The 21,943-nt window shown below is 39.5% G+C and overlaps 2 protein-coding genes and 1 pseudogene across 12 annotated transcripts in view; 1 reads left to right on the forward strand and 2 right to left on the reverse strand.

The window, feature by feature from the left end:
• HECTD1 (HECT domain E3 ubiquitin protein ligase 1) overlaps positions 1-3,242 on the reverse strand; it is a 102,421-nt gene extending 99,179 nt beyond the window's left edge. For 8 of the 11 annotated variants that reach the window (XR_016392157.1, XM_089907552.1, XM_089907558.1 and 5 more), the window contains exons 1-2: positions 3,083-3,242; positions 1,481-1,755 (exon numbers count right to left, since the gene is read on the reverse strand). Coding sequence is in view for 10 of the 11 variants with exons in the window: in XM_089907552.1 (XP_089763678.1) it covers positions 1,481-1,620 (140 nt within the window). In the remaining variant the exon portion in view is untranslated. The other 3 variants (XM_089907551.1, XM_089907550.1, XM_089907549.1) reach the window with 3 other exon arrangements.
• Positions 2,765-21,943, forward strand: part of LOC111164158 (uncharacterized) — a 134,277-nt gene continuing 115,098 nt past the window's right edge. The window contains exons 1-3 of the mRNA XM_089906261.1: positions 2,765-2,858; positions 2,944-3,963; positions 7,437-7,627. Of these exons, the coding sequence (XP_089762387.1) occupies positions 2,765-2,858; positions 2,944-3,779 (930 nt within the window). The 3' untranslated portion in view covers positions 3,780-3,963; positions 7,437-7,627. The remainder of the gene's footprint in view (positions 2,859-2,943; positions 3,964-7,436; positions 7,628-21,943) is intronic.
• Positions 13,754-14,727, reverse strand: LOC111164154 (large ribosomal subunit protein eL21 pseudogene; annotated as a pseudogene).

Consider the following 21,943-nt stretch of genomic DNA (forward strand, 5'->3'; position numbering starts at 1 on the left):
AAAATTGTTTCAATATAATAACACTTCTAAAAAATGCCATTACAAACACCTCTACTATATGTTACTACTTAATGGAAGACATGATAGTTGATTTGACTGGTAGGTATGACTTTTTAAAATACCAAAAATAATTCTCAGGTCAATGAAAACCCTCTAATGAAATCTATGAATGTTCAAAAACCTATTTCACTTTTCTATGAATCTGACCAAAACAAGCGTTAACAGAGCAGCAAAATAAATATTATGTTCTCAAAGTTTGCCAATAACAATAACTACTTGAAATAAAGGAGTCACTAACAGACTGTGATTTGGGAACTTTGTTCATAAGGATTTTTATCATAATAGTACTGTCTCAATGGGATTTACAACTAAGAATTATTAACTATTTATTAATTCATCTTCATTAATCATTCAAAAATGAAGATGATTAAAAATGCTTTGTCAATTTAGTAATTCAGCCTTTATTCTCACCTCAAAGAAATTAAGATAATTATACCAAATTTTATGTCAACATCTCAAACATTTTCTACTAATTACTTCAAAACGGCATTAGAACAAATATAGAAGCATCTGAGTTTTCATTTACTTATCACCGGAATTCAAAATTGTAAATATAAATGTAAAATAAACAATGAAAACCAAACGTGTTCAGCATTCAGAAGAACAGTTAATCTAACTGGGTAAGTATCACATAAGAGGAAAAACATGGCATTAATGGCCAGTCTAGTACTGATTCCTTTGCATTTTTGCACAAATTCTACACAACCTCTGAATAAAACTGCTTAAACGCTCCAAACATCAGAGTCTGTTTCTATTATTCCGGAAAGTATGCTATATGGTTAACATCCAATTTATACCCTCTCCAAACTGAAATTTACAAAGCAATGATTTGCTTAACAAAGTACAGGGAATTCCCTGAAGGTCCAGTGGTTAGGACTCAGCACTTTCACTGCAGTAGCCTGGGTTCAGTCCCTGGGGGGGATCTAAGATCCCACAAGCCATGTCGCACTGCCCCCCCCCACCCAAAAAAAAGGTACAGTGTCCTAAGACTTAACACCAATGAAGAAAGGGCAATTGGGAACAAATGTTCATTATCATCTGCATTTTCATGTCAATTTAAGCCAATTACTTGATACAGAAATAGCCACCTTTAAAGAAGTATTTGTATTCTCCCAGCTCATAACATGTTTTGAAATTGAATCAATCAAGCTATGGGTTAAAATCAGTATTCCCTAATTCCTATTCATCCAATAAACATGCATTTGTGTCATCACAATTATCATTACTAGAGTTAGTTCACCTACCAATTTTTATTTCTCAGGAAAGTGTAAATGGAAAACTGCAAGAACTTTTTAAAAGATAGTTTTAAAACTCACTAAACAAAATTCTACACAAACTGAAATCAGCAAATGGTTGAAAACATGTTATGTAGATGTCCCTACAGCAACCCCAAAGGAAGATGATGAAGGGATGTACTTACGTTTCAAAACAACGATCCACGTTGTCAGACATCAAAAGCAGCATGCATAGCTGTTCAAGGGCTATTAGTTGCATGTCCCTTTCATCTCCCTGTCCCATCTGTAGCCATTCCAGCAATGTATCTGGATCCACGTCTGCCATGTTGTTTTTAAAAGCTTCTTTGCTCAAATTTAAAAAGTAAAGGCAAAAAGTCCTCTAAATGTCCAGGACTGATCAGCGTGGGTTTAAAATTTTTTTCTTTTACATCGGCTAGAGCCAAATTTTTGTGGTGTCCTCCTAGGAATTAGAAAAGACTCATAAGTATGTTTCAATAGCGCGCTTAATGCAGTTTTTCAACTTTCCTTATTCCTCGGGTTTAACTTCATACATTGTACTAAATAAAAACCAGTTTTGCACAAGAGTATAAGCTGATTAGGTTGCTGCTTAACTGGAAACCAGAGACGTCTTTGTCAAAGACAATCAAACAAGCTTCGGATCCCACTACTGCTTATCACTAACGTCTGCGCCAAAAAGCAAACAACACCTTACTAAAAAGGTTCTTTTTTTTTTTTTTTCCAGCAAACTTCTTTCCCCTTCCTCCACCCAAAACTGATCTTCTGATAAGGGTTAGATTTAGTATTTTAAGGAGACTAAGCACTTTGATCCAATTCCCCCCCCAATTAAGTTTCTACTTTAAAATTACCTCCAATTTCATAAATTCTACTGACTTCTCAATTTATTTACTGCTCTTCTTAAGATGTCCAAATACAAATGATAATTAGATACAAGATCTATCTATGAATAAAGACTTGGGAATTTTGGCAGTCTTGACAACTGTTCTTAAAAGTTTAAAAAGAGATGCTAAAAGTAAGTGCAATGGACTAACACGTTACGGATCAGAACATAGGCCAGTCTACGGTCCTCCTTCCCCAGCCCCACAGAATGGGGCAGTTAGTTAAAAACAACAACGACAGCAGCAACAACATCGGAGAAGCAGCCCCAATAAGCATTACAAAAGCTCGTAAGCGCCCTGACGGAAGGACAGCTTTGGGTCCCACGTAACCCAGCTGCAGGTGTATAAATCCAGCGGCAGGTCCCGCTGGGCACCCAAAGGCGGCGATCTGCAGGGATGACCCAACACTCCGGGCCCAGCCGACTCCGCACCGGGCGGCGCAGGCACCGCGCTCTGGTTTTCCGGCACCAAACCCGGCTAAGTTAGGTACCTGTGTCGAGGAGGAGGGGAAGTTTGGGAGGAGGAGCAGCAAGCCTCTCTGCCTGAGAGGAGGCCGCCGGGGCGGGCAGGGCGATGGGTCTCCCGGGAGCGGCGCCCGTTAACTCCGAGGCCCGGCGGGACGTCCCTGGCCCCGCCGGGCGGCGAACCCTTCTCAAGGACAAGGGGGGCCAGCCATGAGCTCCAGCTCGGAGAAGCCGGGTCCCTACGCGGGCAGGGCCGGAGGAGAGGAACAAAGGGGCTAAGCGGGTGAGTCGGCGGCAGCCCCGCCGACCTCACCAGGGTCCGGGGTCTCGCTCCCGGCCCGCGGCCGTGCATCCCAGATGCCTGCACCACGCCTGGCCTTTCCGACCGCCCAAGGCGCTCCCGCCTCCCCTTCCCTCAAGCTCTTACCCGGGCCTGTCGTCCCAAACCGCCCCGGTCCAGCTCCAAGCAGGCCGCGGGCAGAGCAAGGCCCGGCCGCGGCCCTCGAGTTCCCAGGAAGCTGCAGGCCGCGCAGGTCGAGCCGGGCAGGCGGCACAGGAAAAGCCGCGTCTCGTCCCTCCCCTTCCTCCGCCAGGACCTGGTGACAGGGAAGCGAGAGGTTCCCCAGACCGGCGGCCGCCAGCTCACGTCCCGTCTTCGGCACGCGTCTCCTCAGGCCCTGCTGCAGCTGCTCAGAGCCCCGCGTGGTGCTGCCGGCGGCGGCGGCTGGGGGATGCAGCGTCCATCGCGATCCGGGAGGGGGATGGGTGGAGGGTCGGGTGAGAGCCGGGCGGGGAAACTGCGGAGGGCAACCGTGCGCGGCGGAGGCGGAGCAAATATGCTTTCCCCGCTCGACCCTGCCGGCCGCCACGTGGGGCGCTGCGGAGACCAGTCGGCCCACAGCGCTGGGGCGCCTAGCCGGGGCGCCGGGCGACCGGACGCGTCGTCGCCGCTACCGGGGCCTCGGACTCCTTCGGCCTCGTCGGCTGTCGCTTTTCTGTCGTACGCCCTGCGCCTTCACGCTTTGCTGTCAATCCGAGCGCACTCCCAGCACCCTGCGCACACGGGTGCACGCACGCTCAGCGTGTTTTGCACGGTGTGTACACATTTGACGTGCTCCAGCTGAAGGCCCCGACGCCGCCCGTCAAAGCTGCGGCCCAGGCGACCTTCGCCACGAGCTTCCCCTCCTCTCGGCTGGTCATCCCTCCTCGCGCACGGAAGTGCGTCGGGGGAAGAAAAGCGCCTCCATTCGGTAGGCAAACCGCCCGGCAGTTCACCAGAAAGGAAAACTTTCACCACCACCCTGGGAGGTAAATATTGTCGAGTATCCTCTCCATTGTACAGATGAGAGAGAGCACTGCGGCTCCCAAAAGCGTGAATCAGGCCCAGTGGCGTCCCCAGTAGAAGCAGCTCCTCGAGTGTGCTTTTGAGTTCTTTCTCTGCCTTGTAGTCTCCAATATGTCCATTATTATTACCTTCAAACGTTTTATTTCACACGCGTTGAAAACAAAATATGCCTGCTTATGGGACGGGCTTGGAGACATTTAGGATGTAATTAATTGGAAATGTGAATATAGCTTTTTTTTAAATCAAGAAATGAATCCATTGGTTTGTGAGATAAGTAAACCCATGCCCCGTACACCCACTGTACTATCACTTTTTCATATTTTAAACGAAAATGAGTCTTACATGATAGTATTTGAGTCGTGTTCCTTTAAGCAATCAGAGAAGCTGCTACATATGCTTGAAGAACTAGTATTTTGGAAATTACAGATTTGCACCTCAGATATCTATAGGTACATGTCCCATTGTAGCAGGTAAGTGTTCCCAGGTCTCCTGTTAATAGGTCAAATTAAGAGAAAAGAGTGGAGGATTCCACTATCTTGTCCCAAGTACAGCACATGAGAATAATTATTTGTGAGCTATGAATGTGACTTGGAGCTGCCAGGAAAATCTTCAAGGAGGAAGTGGCATTCCTTTTGGACTTGAAGAATGGGTAGAATGTGAACACTTCAAGGGAGGAGTAAGAATACAGGCAAAGCCTGATCTGTTCTGAAACAAAGGAAAGAGGACCTGTGCCCCAAGCAAAAACCAGCATTAAGCAATGATATAGAAGATAGGAGCTAAAGTAAGCGGGGACTTAAATGTGTGGGATGCAGAATTTAGGCTGAGGAAGCTAACAAGTTCTGGACTAGAACATTGACTGGAAAAATTATAAAAGTCTTACAAAGATGTATAGGGCAAGAGTGTCCAGAATGGCTAAAAGGAGCTACCTAGACAAGGAGATTAACTGGGAGATTGCTAAAATCCTACAGTAGTGGAGAGAGAAAGGGCCTAGCTTTTGGCAATAAGAATGGAGAAGAAATCTTTAAAATACTTTTTTAAAAAATAGTTCAGAATTTAAATAATTATATAAAGGTATAGTTTCCTTTATTCCCTCACCATCTCTATTTATACCACCCACTTCCTACCTGGAAAATTAATGGCTGTAGTATACTTTAAAGAAACCTTACCCAAAAATGCTGACCTTTTTTGTGATTTTATTATTGAATCATTTTTTAATTGAAATGAGATCCCGGAAAAAGAGCATTAAAGGAAAGGAATAAAGCCCTGCAGAAAACAGGAGACCCAGATGAAGGCAACTGACCGTGCTTGAATATATGTCCCAAGAAACCAGGATATATTTACATGTTAATATTTCACCTTGATGTCAAAATCTAAGAATAATGAACTTTAAGAATTGCTATGTGCCAGGCAGTGTAAGGTACAGTGAGTAAGTCACAGACCTCATCTTCAATAAACTATAAAAGTCTAGAGGAAGGTAGATGTATTCACATCCACTGTGTCTGGCTCCATGATCATACTTATTACATAATATTGTCAGGTACACTGGGACCATCAAGGAGGTAATGATATCTTGGAAGGCTTCAAAAATAATGTGTGAACCATGTTTGGAGCTGGCCAAACATTACGAAGACCACGTGGAGAGGCATAGCGATGTGGAGAGGACTCCTCTTGGGGGAGGAGAGGGAACAGGCTGCCTTTTGGTATAGGCCCCACTTTCATGAAGGATCTTCAGTATATACACAGCTGGAACCGTTCAACAAGATCAAAAAGGAAGATGTTCATTCAAATTTAAACTCTTATCCCACTGATTGGCGTTACAATGAAGTAATTTTTAAAATAAATCTTATGAATAACACAATTATATGACACTAAGTTTTTTATGTATCGAAAGCATTGTTAGCTGTAAACATTTCAAATACACTACAAAAAATGTCTGGGCATTTCTTGAACTTTTAACTGGAAATGGGGATGTCTGTGGCTTTCCTCAATTTCTGAGAGGCTCTGAATATGAAAGAATGTAATCAGTCATTTTGGAAGAGTAGGAAATTAATTTGGCTGGAACCTAGGGTGGAGGTAGTGGCTGGAAGAGAACATTGAGGTTAATTGGAATCAATTAGCTAAGGGTCTTGTGCTAAGGAGTCTGAACATTGGGTGAACAGTGTTGTTCTTTGGGTGATGGGGAGCTTTTGGACATTTTAAACAAAGGAGTGCTGTAATGCAAACCAGGTTTTAGGATGATTAAACACCTTAAAGTTAAAATTGATTTCTATGAAGCTTTACAGTTAGCAAGAGACTTTTACATATATTATTATTTAATCCTCATATATAATTTTATTATATATATAAAAATGATCTAACAGCGTAGGTATTATTATTATTTTTTTTTTTTGGTATTATCTTTATATAAGAGGAAAAGCTCAGAGAAGTTAGGTGACTTGCTGAGGGTTTCATAGCTCCTCAGGGACCGGTCTCATTCTGAAACTCAGGCCTTCAACTCTTCGGGCCCTTAAGAGTCTGAAGGAATGTTAAAGATAACCTACTCTGTCTTCCCTCTTACTGAAAAAAAAAATGTAGTAATTTGTCTGTGCCATCCCTGACTTGTTATCCAGCCTTTTCTATGATATTTCCAGTGTTGGGAAATGATTATTTCATGAGGCAATGCATTTTACCCTGATCTATTAGCTCCAATTATTAAAAAGTGGTGTGGTAGAAGCTGGCCGACCAATATCTGAAACCCTGTTCCCATTTTACTACCTGGGTGAACTTGGATAAATTATTTGATCCCTCCAAACCTCAGTTTCCTCATATGTAAAAAAGGATGACAACAGCTACATAATTAGATGAACATTAGAAGAGTTGAAGGAGATTGCGTGTGCAAAGAACCTAGACCAGTAATTTTCAACCTTAGCTGCACATTAGAGTCACTTGGGGCACTTTTTTTTTTAATAGACTATTTTTTTAGAGCAGTTTAGGTTCGCAGTAAAGTTGAGCCGAAAATACAGAGAATTCCCATACACCTCCTGCCCCTATACATGCACAACTGTCAAAATCCCCCACAGGATAGTACATTTGTTACAATTAACGAACCTAGGTTGACACATCATTATCACTCAAAGTCCATAGTTCACATTAGAGTTCACTTTTGGTGTTGTATAGTCTATGGATTTTGACAAATATATCATCACACATATCCATCATTATAGAATAGTTTCATAGGCCTAAAAATCACCTGTGCTCTATGTATTCATCCCATTCACCCCTAGCTCCTAGCAACCACTAATCTTTTTACCTTGTCTGTTATTTTACCTTATCCAGAATGTTATATAGTTGAAATCATATAGTATATAGCCTTTTCATGTCGGTTTCTTTCACTTAGTAATATGCATTTAATGTTCTTTCATGTCTTTTCATGGCTTAATAGCTCATTTCTTTTTAGGGCTGAATAATATTCTGTTGTCCGGATGTACCAAAGTTTATCCATCTACCTACTGAAGGACATCTTGGATGCTTCCAAGTTTTGGCAATAAAAATAAGCTTCTGTAAACATCCAGGTGCAAATTTTTACATGGACATAAGTTTTCAACTCATTTGGATGAATTCTAAGGACCGTAATTTCTGGATTGTATGGTAAGAATATGTTGGTTTGTTTTTTTTCCTTCCAGTTTTACTGAGATATAATTGACATACCGCACTGTATAAGCTTAAGATGTATACAACATAATTATTTGACTCACATATGTCATGAAATGATTATCACAGTAGGTTTAGTGATCATCCATCATCTCATATAGATACCACATTAAAGAAATAGATTAAAAAATTATTTTTTCCTTGTGATGAGAACTTTTAGGATTTACTCTGTTAACAACTTTCATTTGTAACGTTCAGCAGTGTTAATTATTGTTATCATGTCATAAATGACATCCCTAGTACATATTTTTCTTGTAACTGGAAGTTTGTACCTTTTGACTACCTTCATCTAATTCTCCCTCCCTCCCACAAGAATATGTTTACTTTTTATTTTATTTATGTATTTATTTATTTTTCGGTACGCGGGCCCCTCACTGTTGTGGCCTCTCCCATTGCGGAGCACAGGCTCCGGACGCGCAGGCTCAGCGGCCATGGCTCACGGGACTAGCTGCTCCGCGGCATGTGGGATCTTCCCAGACTGGGGCATGAACCCATGTCCCCTGCATCGGCAGGCGGACTCTCAACCACTGCGCCACCAGGGAAGCCCAAGAATGTGTTTACTTTTGTAAGAAACTGCCAAACTGTCTTCCAAAGTAGCTATACCATTTTGCATTTCTTTCTTTTTTTTTTTGCTGAGCTGCATAGCTTGTGGGATCTTAGTTCCCTGACCAGGGATCAAGAGCGCCAAGTCCTAACCACTGGACCTCCAGGGAATTCCCCCGCATTTTGATTTCCATAAGCAGTGAATGAGAGTTCCTGTTGCCCAACATTCTCGTCAGCATTTGCTATTGTCAGTGTTTTGGATTTTGCCCATTCTAATAGGTGTGTAGTGGTATCATATTATTGTTTTAATTTTCAATTCCCTAATGGCATGTGATGTGGAGCATCTTTTCATATACTTATTTGCTACCTGTATATCTTCTTTGATGAGGTGTCTGTTCAGATCTGTTGCCCATTTTTTAAGCATATTGTTCATTTTCTTGTTGAACTGTAAGTGTTCTTTGTATATTCTGATAGTAGTCTTTATCAGATGTGTCTTTGTGAAAGTTTTCTTCACCTGGGGAACTTTTAAAATGTCAGACGATCAGGTCATATCTCACACCCCTTTAGTCAGGGTCTCTGAAGGTAGGATCCGGACATCAGTATTTTTTTAAAAATATTTATTTATTTATTTATTTTGGCTGCACTGGGTCTTAGTTGCGGCTTGTGGGATCTTTGTTGCAGCATGCAGACATATTAGTTACGGCATGTATGCAGGATCTAGTTCCCTCACCAGGAATCAAACCCAGGCCCCCTGCATTGGGAGCACGGAGTCTTATCCACTGGACCACCAAGGAAGTCCTCAGACATCAGTATTTTTTAAAGTCATTCTAATGTGTAGCCAAGGCTGAGAACCACTGACCTAAGTCAATACAATAATAATAATATTTAAATATAATTATGACACTATCATTATTATTATTGCTGCTAGATTTTCTTAGGCGCTTATCATGTCCTAACACTCTTCTAAATATATTACAAGTATTAATTTATTATGGACATTAGCTACTTTGATGTACTATGTTGCCTTGGCCTCTCTGAGTTTTGTTTTCCTAATCTCTAAGCCTAAGATAATAATAGAAACTAACCCCTCATAGAATAAATATATAAACAAGATAATGCATGTAAATGCCTACCACTCAAAAGTGCCAGCTATTAATATTAATTACATTATTAGTTGTGCTCTCTAATATGGCATGCTAGGTTTGCTCCCTCTTCCATGGGACAGGTCACCACAATTAAAGACAGCAGTCATGATTCCACATCCTTTTTTCTCCAGGCAAAGTAAGCCTAGTTCCTTCAACAGCTTTACCCTCCTTGGTCATGGTCCAGTTTCTCCTGAAATTCTTTAACTTATTCCTAAGTCTAAAACTGTGCTTTAAAGGTGGTCAGACCAGGACAGAGGAGTAGTCTTCTGTTGAATTGGGTTGGGAGGGTGGTAGTCACATCACTCTTTTGGCTCATACAGAGTCTGCAGTAAACTAAAGCCCTTACTTCTTGCTACCTGAACTGCCAAGCCAGCTTTTCTTCAGTCTTTTAATTTAGCGGTTAATATTTTTGTCTTTAATGTTTAGACTTATTAAATTTCGCCTTGTTGATTCTGCATCAGTGCTGCATCCTGTGGCAATCTCTTTGAATCCCATTTGGGTAATGAAATGTATCAGCCATCCTTCCAAATTCTTTGTTAGTAGTTGATTAGATAAAGGTGCGACAGAACTTGGCCAAACAAAGGCACTGGTGTGTCACAAACCTTTCACCAAGCAGTTTTTTATGCATAAAGTAACATTCTCTTGATGTAGTTGTTCAGGTAACTATGACTTTACCTAACAGTATTTATCACCTGACCCACTTACATCCTTCTTAGCAATAAGAATTTTAACATACTTTTTTTTAAAAAAGTGACAATACTAAGAAAATGAAAACCAAAATTGAGTCTTGTAGTACAGAATGAACATATTTGTATCCAAGATTTTAAAGGAAATGTTGTCAACTGCCTTCTTGAAATCCACTTATTTCAACTATGACATCCCAATAATAACATTTGGGGAAGTTGGGTAAAGGATATATATAGGAAGTCTTTTTATTTTTTTTTTGCAATTATTTTTTTGCAAAAATTTTTTTTTAAATTTTTTCAATTTGTTTCAAAATTGAAAGTTAAAAAAATAAGATAGTAAGTTTAGCTTGAGATGACTAATTCTTAGTATTGCTGTCTTCTAGGAATCATTCTTCTTTTCTAAAGATTTCAAAAATGATATATTTATAAATATATTCTAAAATTTTGACAATTTTTTACAAGATTCACTCTATCCATCATATGTCCCTTGGTAATGAAGACAGAAAATAATAGTTGTAAAAGTTGTGTGTTATGTTCCTAGTTAGTTGTTCTTTCTCCAAGGCTAAAAAAAAAAGGTTGTTACTCTTCATTAGCATGCTCAGGTGCGTAATAAGTACTTTATAACTTAGTTAAAGGAAAAGTACGATCTGATTTATGAAAATTCATTCAATAGAAGACTTTCAAGAACCTAAGTTCTGTAAAGAAGTCTATTTTCTGGGACTTCCCTGGTGGCGCAGTGGTTAAGAATCCTCCTGCCACTGCATGGAACATGGGTTCGATCCCTAGTCCAGGAAGATCCCATATGCCTCAGAGTGATTAAGCGCTTGAGCCACAACTACTGAGCCTGTACTCTAGAGCCCACATACCACAACTGCTGAGCCTGTGCGCCACAACTACTGAAACCCACGTTCCTAGAGCTCATGCTCTGCAACAAGAGAAGCCACTGCAATAAGAAGCCCGTGCAGTGCAACGAAGAGTAGCCCCCGCTCACCACAACTAGAGAAAGCCCACACACAGCAACGAATACACAAAACAGCCAAAAAAAATTAATTAATTTTTTAAAAAAGAATTATAGGGGGCTTCCCTGGTGGCGCAGTGGTTGGGAGTCCGCCTGCCGATGCAGGGGACGCAGGTTTGTGCCCTGGTCCGGGAGGATCCCATGTGCCGCAGAGCGGCTGAGCCCGTGAGCCATGGCCGCTGAGCCTGCGCGTCCGGAGCCTGTGCTCCGCGACGGGAGAGGCCACAACAGTGAGAGGCCCGCGTACCCAAAAAAAAAAGGAAAAAAATAAATAATAAAATAAATAAATAAAAAATGAATTATATTTTCTTATTAGATATTTTAAAAAGTGTATTGGGGAAAAACATATAATTGTATAAATTTGAAGTTTCTCCTATATATTTGCTATTAAGGGATTATTGTTAATTGTTTTTAATGTGTGATAATGATATAATGGTTATATTACCAAAAAAAAAAAAAGGGTCCTTATTGCTTAGAGAAGCATACTAAAATATTTACAGATAAAATGATATGATGACTAGGATTTGCTACAAAATAGTTTGAGGGGATAGTGGGTAGAGTACAGATGAAACATAATTGTCCATGCACTGGGGATAACTATTGAATCTGGGTAATAAGTACATGGGGGTTCATTATACTAGTGTCTGTAGTTTTGTGTGTATTTGAAAAAATGATTTTTTAAAAATATATGGGAGGTCCAAGAGGATAAAGGAAGCAATACTGACATTTTGAGATAATCTTATGGAAATGTTTCTTAATTTTAAGTTACAGCATCATTTAACATTTTATCTATGGAGAGAGCGCTATAGTTATTTACTTAAGCTTTTTAAAACTCAATATAGTTCAAGTAAGTTTATTCTTATGTTTTTGTTATATAATAAATTAAAGAGGTAACATTATAGGGGATAATGAAAGGAACAGATATTTTTAAAATTAACTTACAAACACTTATACAGAGCTTACTATGTGTAGGCACCCTTTTAAGTGCTTTGTAATTACTAACTCATTTAATCCTCCTCACAACCCTACAAGGGAGATAATGTTATTTTCTCCATTTTACAGATGGGGAAATGAAGGCCTATAAAAGTTAAGTAATCTGTAAGATCACACAGCTGGTAAACAACAAAGGTGGATTTTGAATCCAGAAAGCCTGGCTGCAGAAGCTCTCTCTCTCTCACTGGGCCAAATGAACCCCCCAACACACACACACCATGATAAAAAGAAATACACCTTGAGGCATTAAGCATATAGAAATTATAGCACGAGTGCAGAAAAATAAATACACCAGGATATTTACTGCAGTATTTTTATACTTACTGAATATTGGAAACTGCCTACATGTCCCATCAATAGCAAAGTGAACAAATCTGCACAGATTCATTTAACCTGTGCAGATGTTTAAAAGGAGATTGACTTAGAAAAATGAAAGATATTTAAAATTAGAATAGAAAGTTACAGAATCATAAACATTAAGATCCCATTTTAAAATTCTATATATAATATGAATAAACATAATGGAAGAGGGACTTCTCTGGTGGTCCACTGGTTAAGAATCTGCAGGGGGCCAAGGTTTTGATTCCTGGCTGGGGAACTAAGATCTGCCATGCTGCGCAGTGCGACCTAAATGAATGAATGAATGATACCTCAAACTATTAAATGGTTTCCTCTGAAAAGTGAATCAGAAAAAAGGGAATAAGGGAGAGCACTTCGATTTTTATTTTATATTTCTTTTTAGTGTTTGAATTTCTTTTACAATCACTTTTGCAATTAAAAACATTTTTTTAATGTAATACATATATACAGTGTAAAATTTGGGAAGTCCAATAGAATAAAAAGAAAAAACAATAATAATCACCTACCACCTTGAGGTCATTATTATTAACATTTTGATAACATTTCCATGACCTTTTTTCCTATATAGAAATATATACATACACAAAATCATACACATTATATATTGTGATCATATTAAATAATATGAAATTAATGACAGTAAACAAGTCTTAAGCCCTTTTCTTGTACTTCTTACATCACCAGAGTCCAAAATTCATCTATCCAACACCATCGCAGCTCATGTGTTATTCAAGGAGTCCTTTTTATCCTTTTTATCAGCTAACTAAAGAAGCCTGAGGGCCAGACTTTGATTATCTGAGCTAAGAAAACTAGCTGCTTTCCTTCAGCCTTAAGGATTAAACTTATACTTTCAGGGATCAGTGTGTCTGCCATAGCAGATGAGTTAAAAAGGTGAGCAGTTATTCAAGTAAAGCTCCTTAGCAGAAAAATCCATCTAGGTCATTCAAAACCAAAATTACTTTCCTCGAGGTCATTTGCCAAAGCTTATCTGAATCCTTGTCTAAAACACCTTGGAAGGTAAATCAGAATTTAATATAAACTTGGAGCCCAGGAAATATGTTTGATTTACTAGGTAAATGCCAATGGCTTGATAATACCTGCAGACTGTATATATGTATTATTAATGTGAGAATGTGCATATGCTGAGGTAATCTAGAGATTAAGGCAGGCAGCTTCTTGACCAAGGAAATTAACCACCAAGCTTTCATGGAAATGATATCTCTACTAGTTTTTCTTTGAAAATCATCATTAGATGATTTCAAGATTTTTTTATTGTTCACTTTCTTTAGTTTTATATTCAATTTTCTGATGTGTGCATGATATATATCATATATACACATATGTATATATTTAAATATATAAACTTTGTATATACACATGTGTGTACATTAAATATGTGTATATATATACTTTTAATAGTAGCTTTATGGAAATATAATTCATATACAATTAATGCTTTCAAAGTGTACAGTTCAGTGGTTTTTATAACAGTCCCAAGGCCTTTTATTTTTTTTTATACCTTTCATGCCGTGAATTCATAGGGAATGGGTTTCAGCAGTTCAGGCTCCTTTCCATTGGTTTTTACAAAGTTTGCTTCTCTGGGTGAAATAGGCTGGTGCTTTAGTTGAATCCAAGTACCACTGTTTTTGGCTTCCTTCTTTTTCTGATTATTTTCCTTCACATGTTTCAGGAAGCTATCTTGGCTCTTAAGAATGTTTAATACATTCAGTATATACGTTAATTCTCTTGGCAAGATTCTTGCCCTTAACTCGTTTGTTTACAAAAATGCCAACAGCATGCTGGGTAATATAGTAGACTCTTCCAGTTTTGCCTTGGTAACATTTGTGGGGCATTCCTCTTTGAATAGTGCCCATTCCCTTGAGGTTTACAATATCACCTTCTTTGTAGGTTTGCATGTATGTGGCCAAAGGAACTACAACATGTTTTCGAAAAGGCCTAGAGAACATATAGAAGGTGCTTCTCTTCTTTCCATTTGTGTTCGTCATTTTGGTGAATGACTGGAAGATGGCAGTTCCAGCCAAAAGTGTCTTTTTTAATAATAGCCATCCTAGTGAGTGTGAAGTAGTATCTCATTGTGATTTTTATGTGCATTTTCCTAATGACTAATGTTGTTGAGCATTTTTTATGTGCTTATTGGCTCTTCATATGCCTTCTTTGGAAAAAAAATCTGTTCAGATTCTTCATGCATTTTAAGATTGGGTTATTCGCTTTTTCATTGTTGAGTTATGAGTTCTTTAAATGTTCTGGATATAAGTCCCTTGTCAGAGATATAATTTGCAAATATAGTCTCCAATCCTGTGTGTTGCCTTTTCAGTTTCTTTTATGTTTTTGGCTGCGTTGGGTCTTCATTGCTGCGTGTGGGCTTTCCCTAGTTGCAGCGAGCAGAGGCTACTCTTCGTTTCTGTGCGCAGGCTTCTCATTGCGGTGGCTTCTCCTGTCGCGGAGCAGGGGGTCGAGGCACATGGGTTTCAGTAGTTGTGGCTCTTGGGCCCAGTAGTTGTACCGAACCCATGTCCCTTGCATTGGCAGGCAGATTCTTAACCACTGCGCCACCAGGGAAGTCCCACCTTTTCAGTTATTTTATTTTTTTTGCGGTACGCGGGCCTCTCACCGTTGGGGCCCCTCCCGCCGCGGAGCACAGGCTCCTGACGCGCAGGCCCAGCGGCCATGGCTCACGGGCCCAGCCGCTCCACGGCACGCGGGATCCTCCCGGACCGGGGCACAAACCCGTGTCCCCTACATCAGCAGGTGGACTCCCAACCACTGCGCCACCAGGGAAGCCCGATTTTTTTATTATTATTAATTTATTTATTTTTGGTTGCATTGGGTCTTCGTTGCTGCGCGCGGGCTTTCTCTAGTTGTGTCAAGTGGGGGCTACTCTTCATTGCGGTGCACAGGCTTCTCATTGCAGGGTCTTCTGTTGTTGTGGAGCACGGGCTCTAGGCACGTGGGCTTCAGTAGTTGTGGGGCGTGGTCTCAGTAGTTGTGGCTCTCGGGCTCCAGAGAACAGGCTCAGCAGTTGTGGTGCACAGGCTGAGTTGCTCTGCGGCATATGGGATCTTCCTGGACCAGGGCTCAAACCCATGTCCCCTGCATTGGCAGGCGGATTCTTAACCACTACCCCACCAGGGAAGTCCCTCAGTTTCTGGATGGTGTTTTGTGAAGTACAAAAGTTTAAAATTTTTATGAAGTCCAATTTATCTATTTTTTTCTTTTGTCACGTGTGCTTTCAGAATCTAAGAAACCATTGCTTAATTCAAGATCGTGGATATTTACATTTATGTTTTCTTCTAAAAGTTTTATAATTTAAGCTCTTACATTTAGGTTTATGATTTATTCTAAATTAATTTTTGTATATGTTGTGAGGTGGGAGTCCAACTTTATTCTTATTTGCACATGAATATCCAATTGTCTCAGCACTATTTGTTGAAAAGACTTATTTCCCCATGACTCACCTTGGCACCTTTGTTGAAAATCAACTTACCATGAGTGTAAAGGTTTATCTGGACTCTCAATTATGTTTCATTGATCTGAATTTCTGTCCTTATTCCAGCACCACCCTGAGTTGCTTACTGTAGCTTTGTAGTTTTGAAATCATGAAGTGTGAAGTCTTCAATGTTGTTCTTTTTCAAGATCATTTTGGCTATTCTGGGTTGTTTGCATTTCCATATGAATTTTAAGGTCAGCTTGTCAATTGTAAAAAAAAAAAAAAAAAAAAAAAAGAAGCTCTGAATTTTTTTTTTGAGATTGGTGTCTGACTTTTATTTTATTTTATTTTTTTTATTTATTTATTTTTTTGTGGTACATGGGCCTCTCACTGCTATGGCCTCTCCCGCTGCGGAGCACAGGCTCCGGATGCACAGGCCCAGCGGCCATGGCTCACGGGCCCAGCCACTCCGCGGCACGTGGTATCCTCCCAGACTGGGGCACGAACCCGTGTCCCCCGCATCGGCAGGCGGACTCCCAACCACTGCACCACCAGGGAAGCCCCTGACTTTTATTTTTTAAATTTTTATTGGGGTATAGTTGATTTACAATGTTGTATTAGTTTCTCCTGTACAGCAAAGTAAATCATTTATACATATACATATATCCACTTTTTAAAATGTTTTTTTAGGTATTTATTTATCTTTATTATTTTTTTTATTGTTTTTTGGCCGCGTTGGGTGGTTGTTGCTGTGCATGGGCTTTCTATAGTTGCGGCAAGTGGGAGCTGCTCTGCGTTGCACTGCGCGGGCCTCTCATTGCGGTGGCTTCCCTTGTTGCGGAGCACGGGCTGTAGGTGCGGGCTCCAGTAGTGGGGCACGCTGTGGCACGGAGGCTCAGTAGTTGTGGCTTGCGGGCTCTAGAGCACAGGCTCAGTAGTTGTGGCGCACGGGCTTAGTTGCTCCGCGGCATGTGGGATCTTCCCGGACCAGAGATCAAACCCGTGCCACCTGCATTGGTAGGCGGATTCTTAAACCACTGCACCACCAGGGAAGTCCCTTATGTTTACTTTTTTAAAATATTTATTTATTTGCCTGCTCTGGGACTTAGTTGTGGCATGCAGGATCATTTAGTTGCAGCATGTGGGCTCTTAGTTGTGGCATGTGGGATCTAGTTCCCTGACCAGGGATCAAACCCAGGCCCCCTGCATTGGGAGCTCGAAGTCGTAACCACTGGACCACCAGGGAAGTCCCTATCCACTCTTTTTTAGATTCTTTTCCCATATAGATCATTACAGAATATTGAGTAGAGTTCCCTGTGCTATTCAGTAGGTCCTTATTAGTTATCTACTTTATATATAGTAGTGTGTATATGTCAATCCCAGTCTCCCAATTTATCCCTCCCTGCTTTTCTCCCCTGGTAGCCATAAGTTTGTCTTCTACATCTGTGACTCTATTTCTGTGTTATAAATAAGTTCGTTTGTATCATTTTTTTAGATTCCACATGTAAGCAATATCATATGATACTTGTCTTTCTGTCTGACTTACTTCACTTAGTATGATAATCTCTAGGTCCATCCATGTTGCTTCAAATGGCATTTTTTTTTATGTCTAAGTAATATTCCATTGTGTATATGTACCACATCTTCTTTATCCACTCATCTGTCGATGGACGTTTAGGTTGCTTCCATGTCTAAACAAGCTCTGATGGGAATTCCCCGGTGGTCCAGTGGTTAGGACTTGGAGCTTCCACTGCAGGGGGCCCGGGTTCAATCCCTGGTTGGGGAACTAAGATCCCAGAAGCAGCGTGGTGCAGCCAAAAAAATATAAAATTTAAAAGTAAACAAGCTCTGATTTTGATAGAGATTACATTGAGTATGTACATCAGTTTGGGAAGTATTGCCATTTTAATAATGTTTCCCATTTTATAAATATGAGATATCTTCCATTTGTTTAGTTCATCTTTAATCTTTCAGTAATATTTTATAGTTTTCAGTGTACATGTTTTGTACTTATTTTAAGTCATGGAGATGTTTCCATGTATACTTGAGAAGAATGTGCATTCTGTTTTAGTTGGGTGAATGTCCCTTAGGTCTAGTTGGTTTATAATATTGTTCAAGTCTTCTCTTTCCTTACTGATCATCTGTTTGGCTGTTCTAGTCATCACTGAAAGTGGAGTAGTGAAGTCACTAATTATTATTGTTGAACTATCTATGTCTCCCTTCAGTTTTATTAGTTTTTACTTCATGTATTTTGGGACTTTGTTGTTAGGTGCATATATATTTATAGTTATGTCTTCCCAACAGACTGATCCATTTATCATTATAATATATCCTTCTTTGCCTCTAGTAACAATTTTTGTCTTAAACTCTACTTTTTCTTGGGCCATGTGGCTTGTGGGATCTTAGTTCCCCAATCAGGGATCGAACCCGAGCGCTCGGCAATGGAAGTGCAGAGTCCTAACCACTAGACTGTTAGGGAATTCCCTTAAAATCTATTTTGTCTGGTATTAGTATAGCCACTCCAGCTCTCTTTTGAGTACTGTTCTGTATGGTGTATATACTTTTGCATTCTTTTCCTTTCAGCTTGTGTTTTTGAATCCAGTTTGTCTTTTATAAACAGCATATAGTTGAATCATTTTTTTATCCATTCTGCAGATTTATGCCTTTTGATTGAAGTGTTTAGTCTGTTTACAATTAAGGTAATTATTGATAACATAGTTCTTACATCTGCCATTTTGTTATTTGTTTTCTGTGTGTTTTATGTCTATTTTATTCCTCCATTACTGCTTTCTTTTTTGTTAAGTAGTTATTTTTTGGTATATCATTTCAATTCCTTTATTGTTTCTTTGTTCCTTATTGTTTCTTATTGTTCCTTTTATTGTTTCTGAGTTCTTTTCTTAGTGGTTATGCTAAGGATTAGAGTTAACATCTTTTTTTTAAAAAGATTTGTTTATTATTATTTTTTATTTTTTGTGGGGGGCGCATCAGGTCTTAGTTGCGACATGCAGGATCTTCATTGAGGCATGCGGGATCTTCATTGAGGCACATGGGCTTCTCTCTAGTTGTGGTACGCAGGCTCCAGGGAGTGTAGGCTCTGTAGTTGTGGCGTGCCAGTTCCAGATCGTGTGGGCTCTGTAGTTTGCGGCACGTGGGCTCCCTAACTTAGGCACGCGAGCTCAGTAGTTGTGGCGTGTGCGCTTATTTGCCCTGCAGCATGTGGGATCTTAGTCGCCTGACCAGGGATCGAACCCACGTCCCTTGCATTGTAAGGCAGATTCTTTACCACTGGGCCACCAGGGAAGTCCCTAGAGTTAACGAATTAATTTTAAAATAACCAAGTTTGGATTAATACCAACTGAATTTCAATAGTATACAAAAATTTTATTCCATATAGCTTTATTTCCTCCCTTCTCCAAGTGCTATTATTGACATACAGTTACAACTTTGTATATCATATACCCATCAACTCAGTTTTATAATCGTTGCTTTATGCAGTTGTTTCTTAAATAAGTTGCAAGAATAAAAGAGTTACAAACAAAAATACATTCATACTATCTTTTATGTTTACCTATGTATTTACCTTTACCATTGCTCTGTACATCATGTATTGGCTTATTTTAGGCTCTTATTAAAATTTTTCAAAATATTCAGTTACATCTGCTGTTTCCCTCAGTTGTTTTCCCCTCTCAATAGTTTTTACACTGTAATTATCTAAAGTAATGTGGTTTAGTGGAAAGACTGAGTTTTGAATCAAGAGTCTTGTCACCTACTAATGGCTTTCAGTCCATTGACTGATTTTCTAATCCAGATTAAGCCATTTAGTCACTATCCGGGCTTCCATTTCCGTAACTCAGAAGTGGAAAGAGTAGCATTTGGCCGTATTTGACTGCTGACTTTAAATGTACCACTCTACCAAGTATAGGTCCTACCACAGATGAGAGAAGTTCTCTTGTAATTCTAGTCTAGCAGCTAACGTACAGAAAGAAGGTCAAAACCTTTATAACATTATAGGCTAGTATCCAACAAGAGAGAGAAAATGACTGAGAATAAATAAAAAATTATGAAAACTGCTTCAGATGATCTGTTGTTATTTGCAATATGCTTTGTAAAAACAAAAATCCTTCAACTTGCAAATTGCTTATATTTCTATGAAGAAAATATAAATAAAATAATAATCTTATGAATACTCCCCAGTATTGTAAATACCTATTCCTTAGCTAAATTCATTTTAAAAATCCAGTCATAGCCCAGCATAGGAATCAGGAAAACTTGAGTCAGCCAGCTATTTGAAGTGAGTTTGGGGGGAAAAAAAAAGTATATCTGAATCTTAAGAGTATATTTAATATGTTTTCTTAGTCTCCTGTTTCCTGAGGTCTACTCTTCCTATCAGTTTTTTGTTTTATTTGTTTTTAGGGAAGAAAATAATCATATTCACCTTGGAAGTAAGCCAGGGCCAGAATCACCATCATTTAGAGTATAACCCATAAAATCTATTCTGGTCATTTTCTTTGCCCCCACTCAAAAAATAGCAAAAATGAGGTTGAAAATAATTCCTTAGGGGCCACAGGTGAAATTCTTCCTCATAGACATTTAATTTTGGATTGAATTTTTAGCAGGGATACCAATTACACCTAGAACAATAAGGTAGTTCTTGGTGATTCATCAAGCAGAAGGTGTTTTGGCCTTTTGCTCCTGTTGGAAACAAGTCCAAGCTGGAAACACCTTCTACACTCAGGTTTTGTCAGTTGATGAGGTTCTGACCATGGTAATTTCTGAATATTAATGAAAGAACAAGTCAAAGTAGATGATCTGGTTAGTGTTTCCTAGTATTATTCAGACCCATTATACAAAGATACTTATTCTAAGGAACTTCCTTTGTCCTTCTTAGTCTTGAGGAAATGTGACTAGATTGACTGGAGTGTAATCTTGCTAACCATTGCATAACTTTCCATATGATTCTACCTTGTCAAAGGGAAGCTAGCCTTTGCCTTACTCTATTACACTATTTAAAAGCATACTCTTTGTAACCAAATAAAAAAGAAATATATTTTGCTATTCTTTCACACTCAAAAGAAGGTGTAGGTGGATATCCGTGTTTTTTTAGCTAAAGAACCCCATGTCCTTTCATTAGTGGTCTGGAATCTTGTTAGCAAACGAAATTTGCACGTGGCCTTTGTATTAGCGTTACTGTCACACTGTGTAGGTATGGGAGATAGAAGACTCTAAACATAACCAATCTAGCTTCAGTAAATGGACCGAACTGTGTGTGCTGCATATTCCCACAGACTTAACGATCTGTGTAAGATAATATTTATTCTCAGAACAAATCACAATTGAAACCCTTATTCTCCTCTCATTTGGAGTTTTTTTTTCCCTCTCTTTCCCCCTAACCTGAGAACGGCTGCAGGGTTTTTTAAGAGGAGCTTGCAGTCTCAAGAAAAAAAGCACAGAAACGTCTCTTCATAGTGGTTTCTTCAGTCAAATACATTCTGTATTGTAACATTGATAAAATTATGACAGAATTTTAAATAATACGGCAATTGCTTTTCCCCATTTGACTTATTTTAGTCACTGATATAATGTTCCTGCTTCAGAGATTTACTTCTTATCGATGGATTAATAGAAACATATGAAAAGTATTGATTTGTTTACCTGTTCAGGTTCTTAAATTCTAAATCTTAAAAATAAGTTTATTTGTAGCTATAACTCGTAAGTGTCCAGCTTTTCATTTCTTTCAGAAATAAGGCAGAAGGTGGTTAATATCCTCATCTGCTTCTCATTGGTCCTCATAGGTTCACCCCTGCTCCCTTCTCTCATGTTACACAACATTAGGGAGGCTGGAACATAATGTCCGCATCTTTCTAAAGGCAGTGGGTGATATTTACACACTTAAGCTGCTGGCACTGACAGGGTGACTGGAGTCAAATGTAAACCATGGCATTTATCATTCCCAGTCAAATGTATTGTGCAATGAGTAGCAATGGGCACTGTGTGAAAGGTTGCCTAATAAGCCACCCTAGTCTTAGGATTAGTCAGCATCTTGCTGTGAGGTGTGTGTGA

This window comes from Delphinapterus leucas, chromosome 2 (assembly GCF_059928025.1).
Source record: "Delphinapterus leucas isolate spDelLeu-1000000601 "Yukka" chromosome 2, BTC_Dleu_Yukka2, whole genome shotgun sequence".
Classification (NCBI taxonomy): Eukaryota; Metazoa; Chordata; class Mammalia; order Artiodactyla; family Monodontidae; genus Delphinapterus; species Delphinapterus leucas.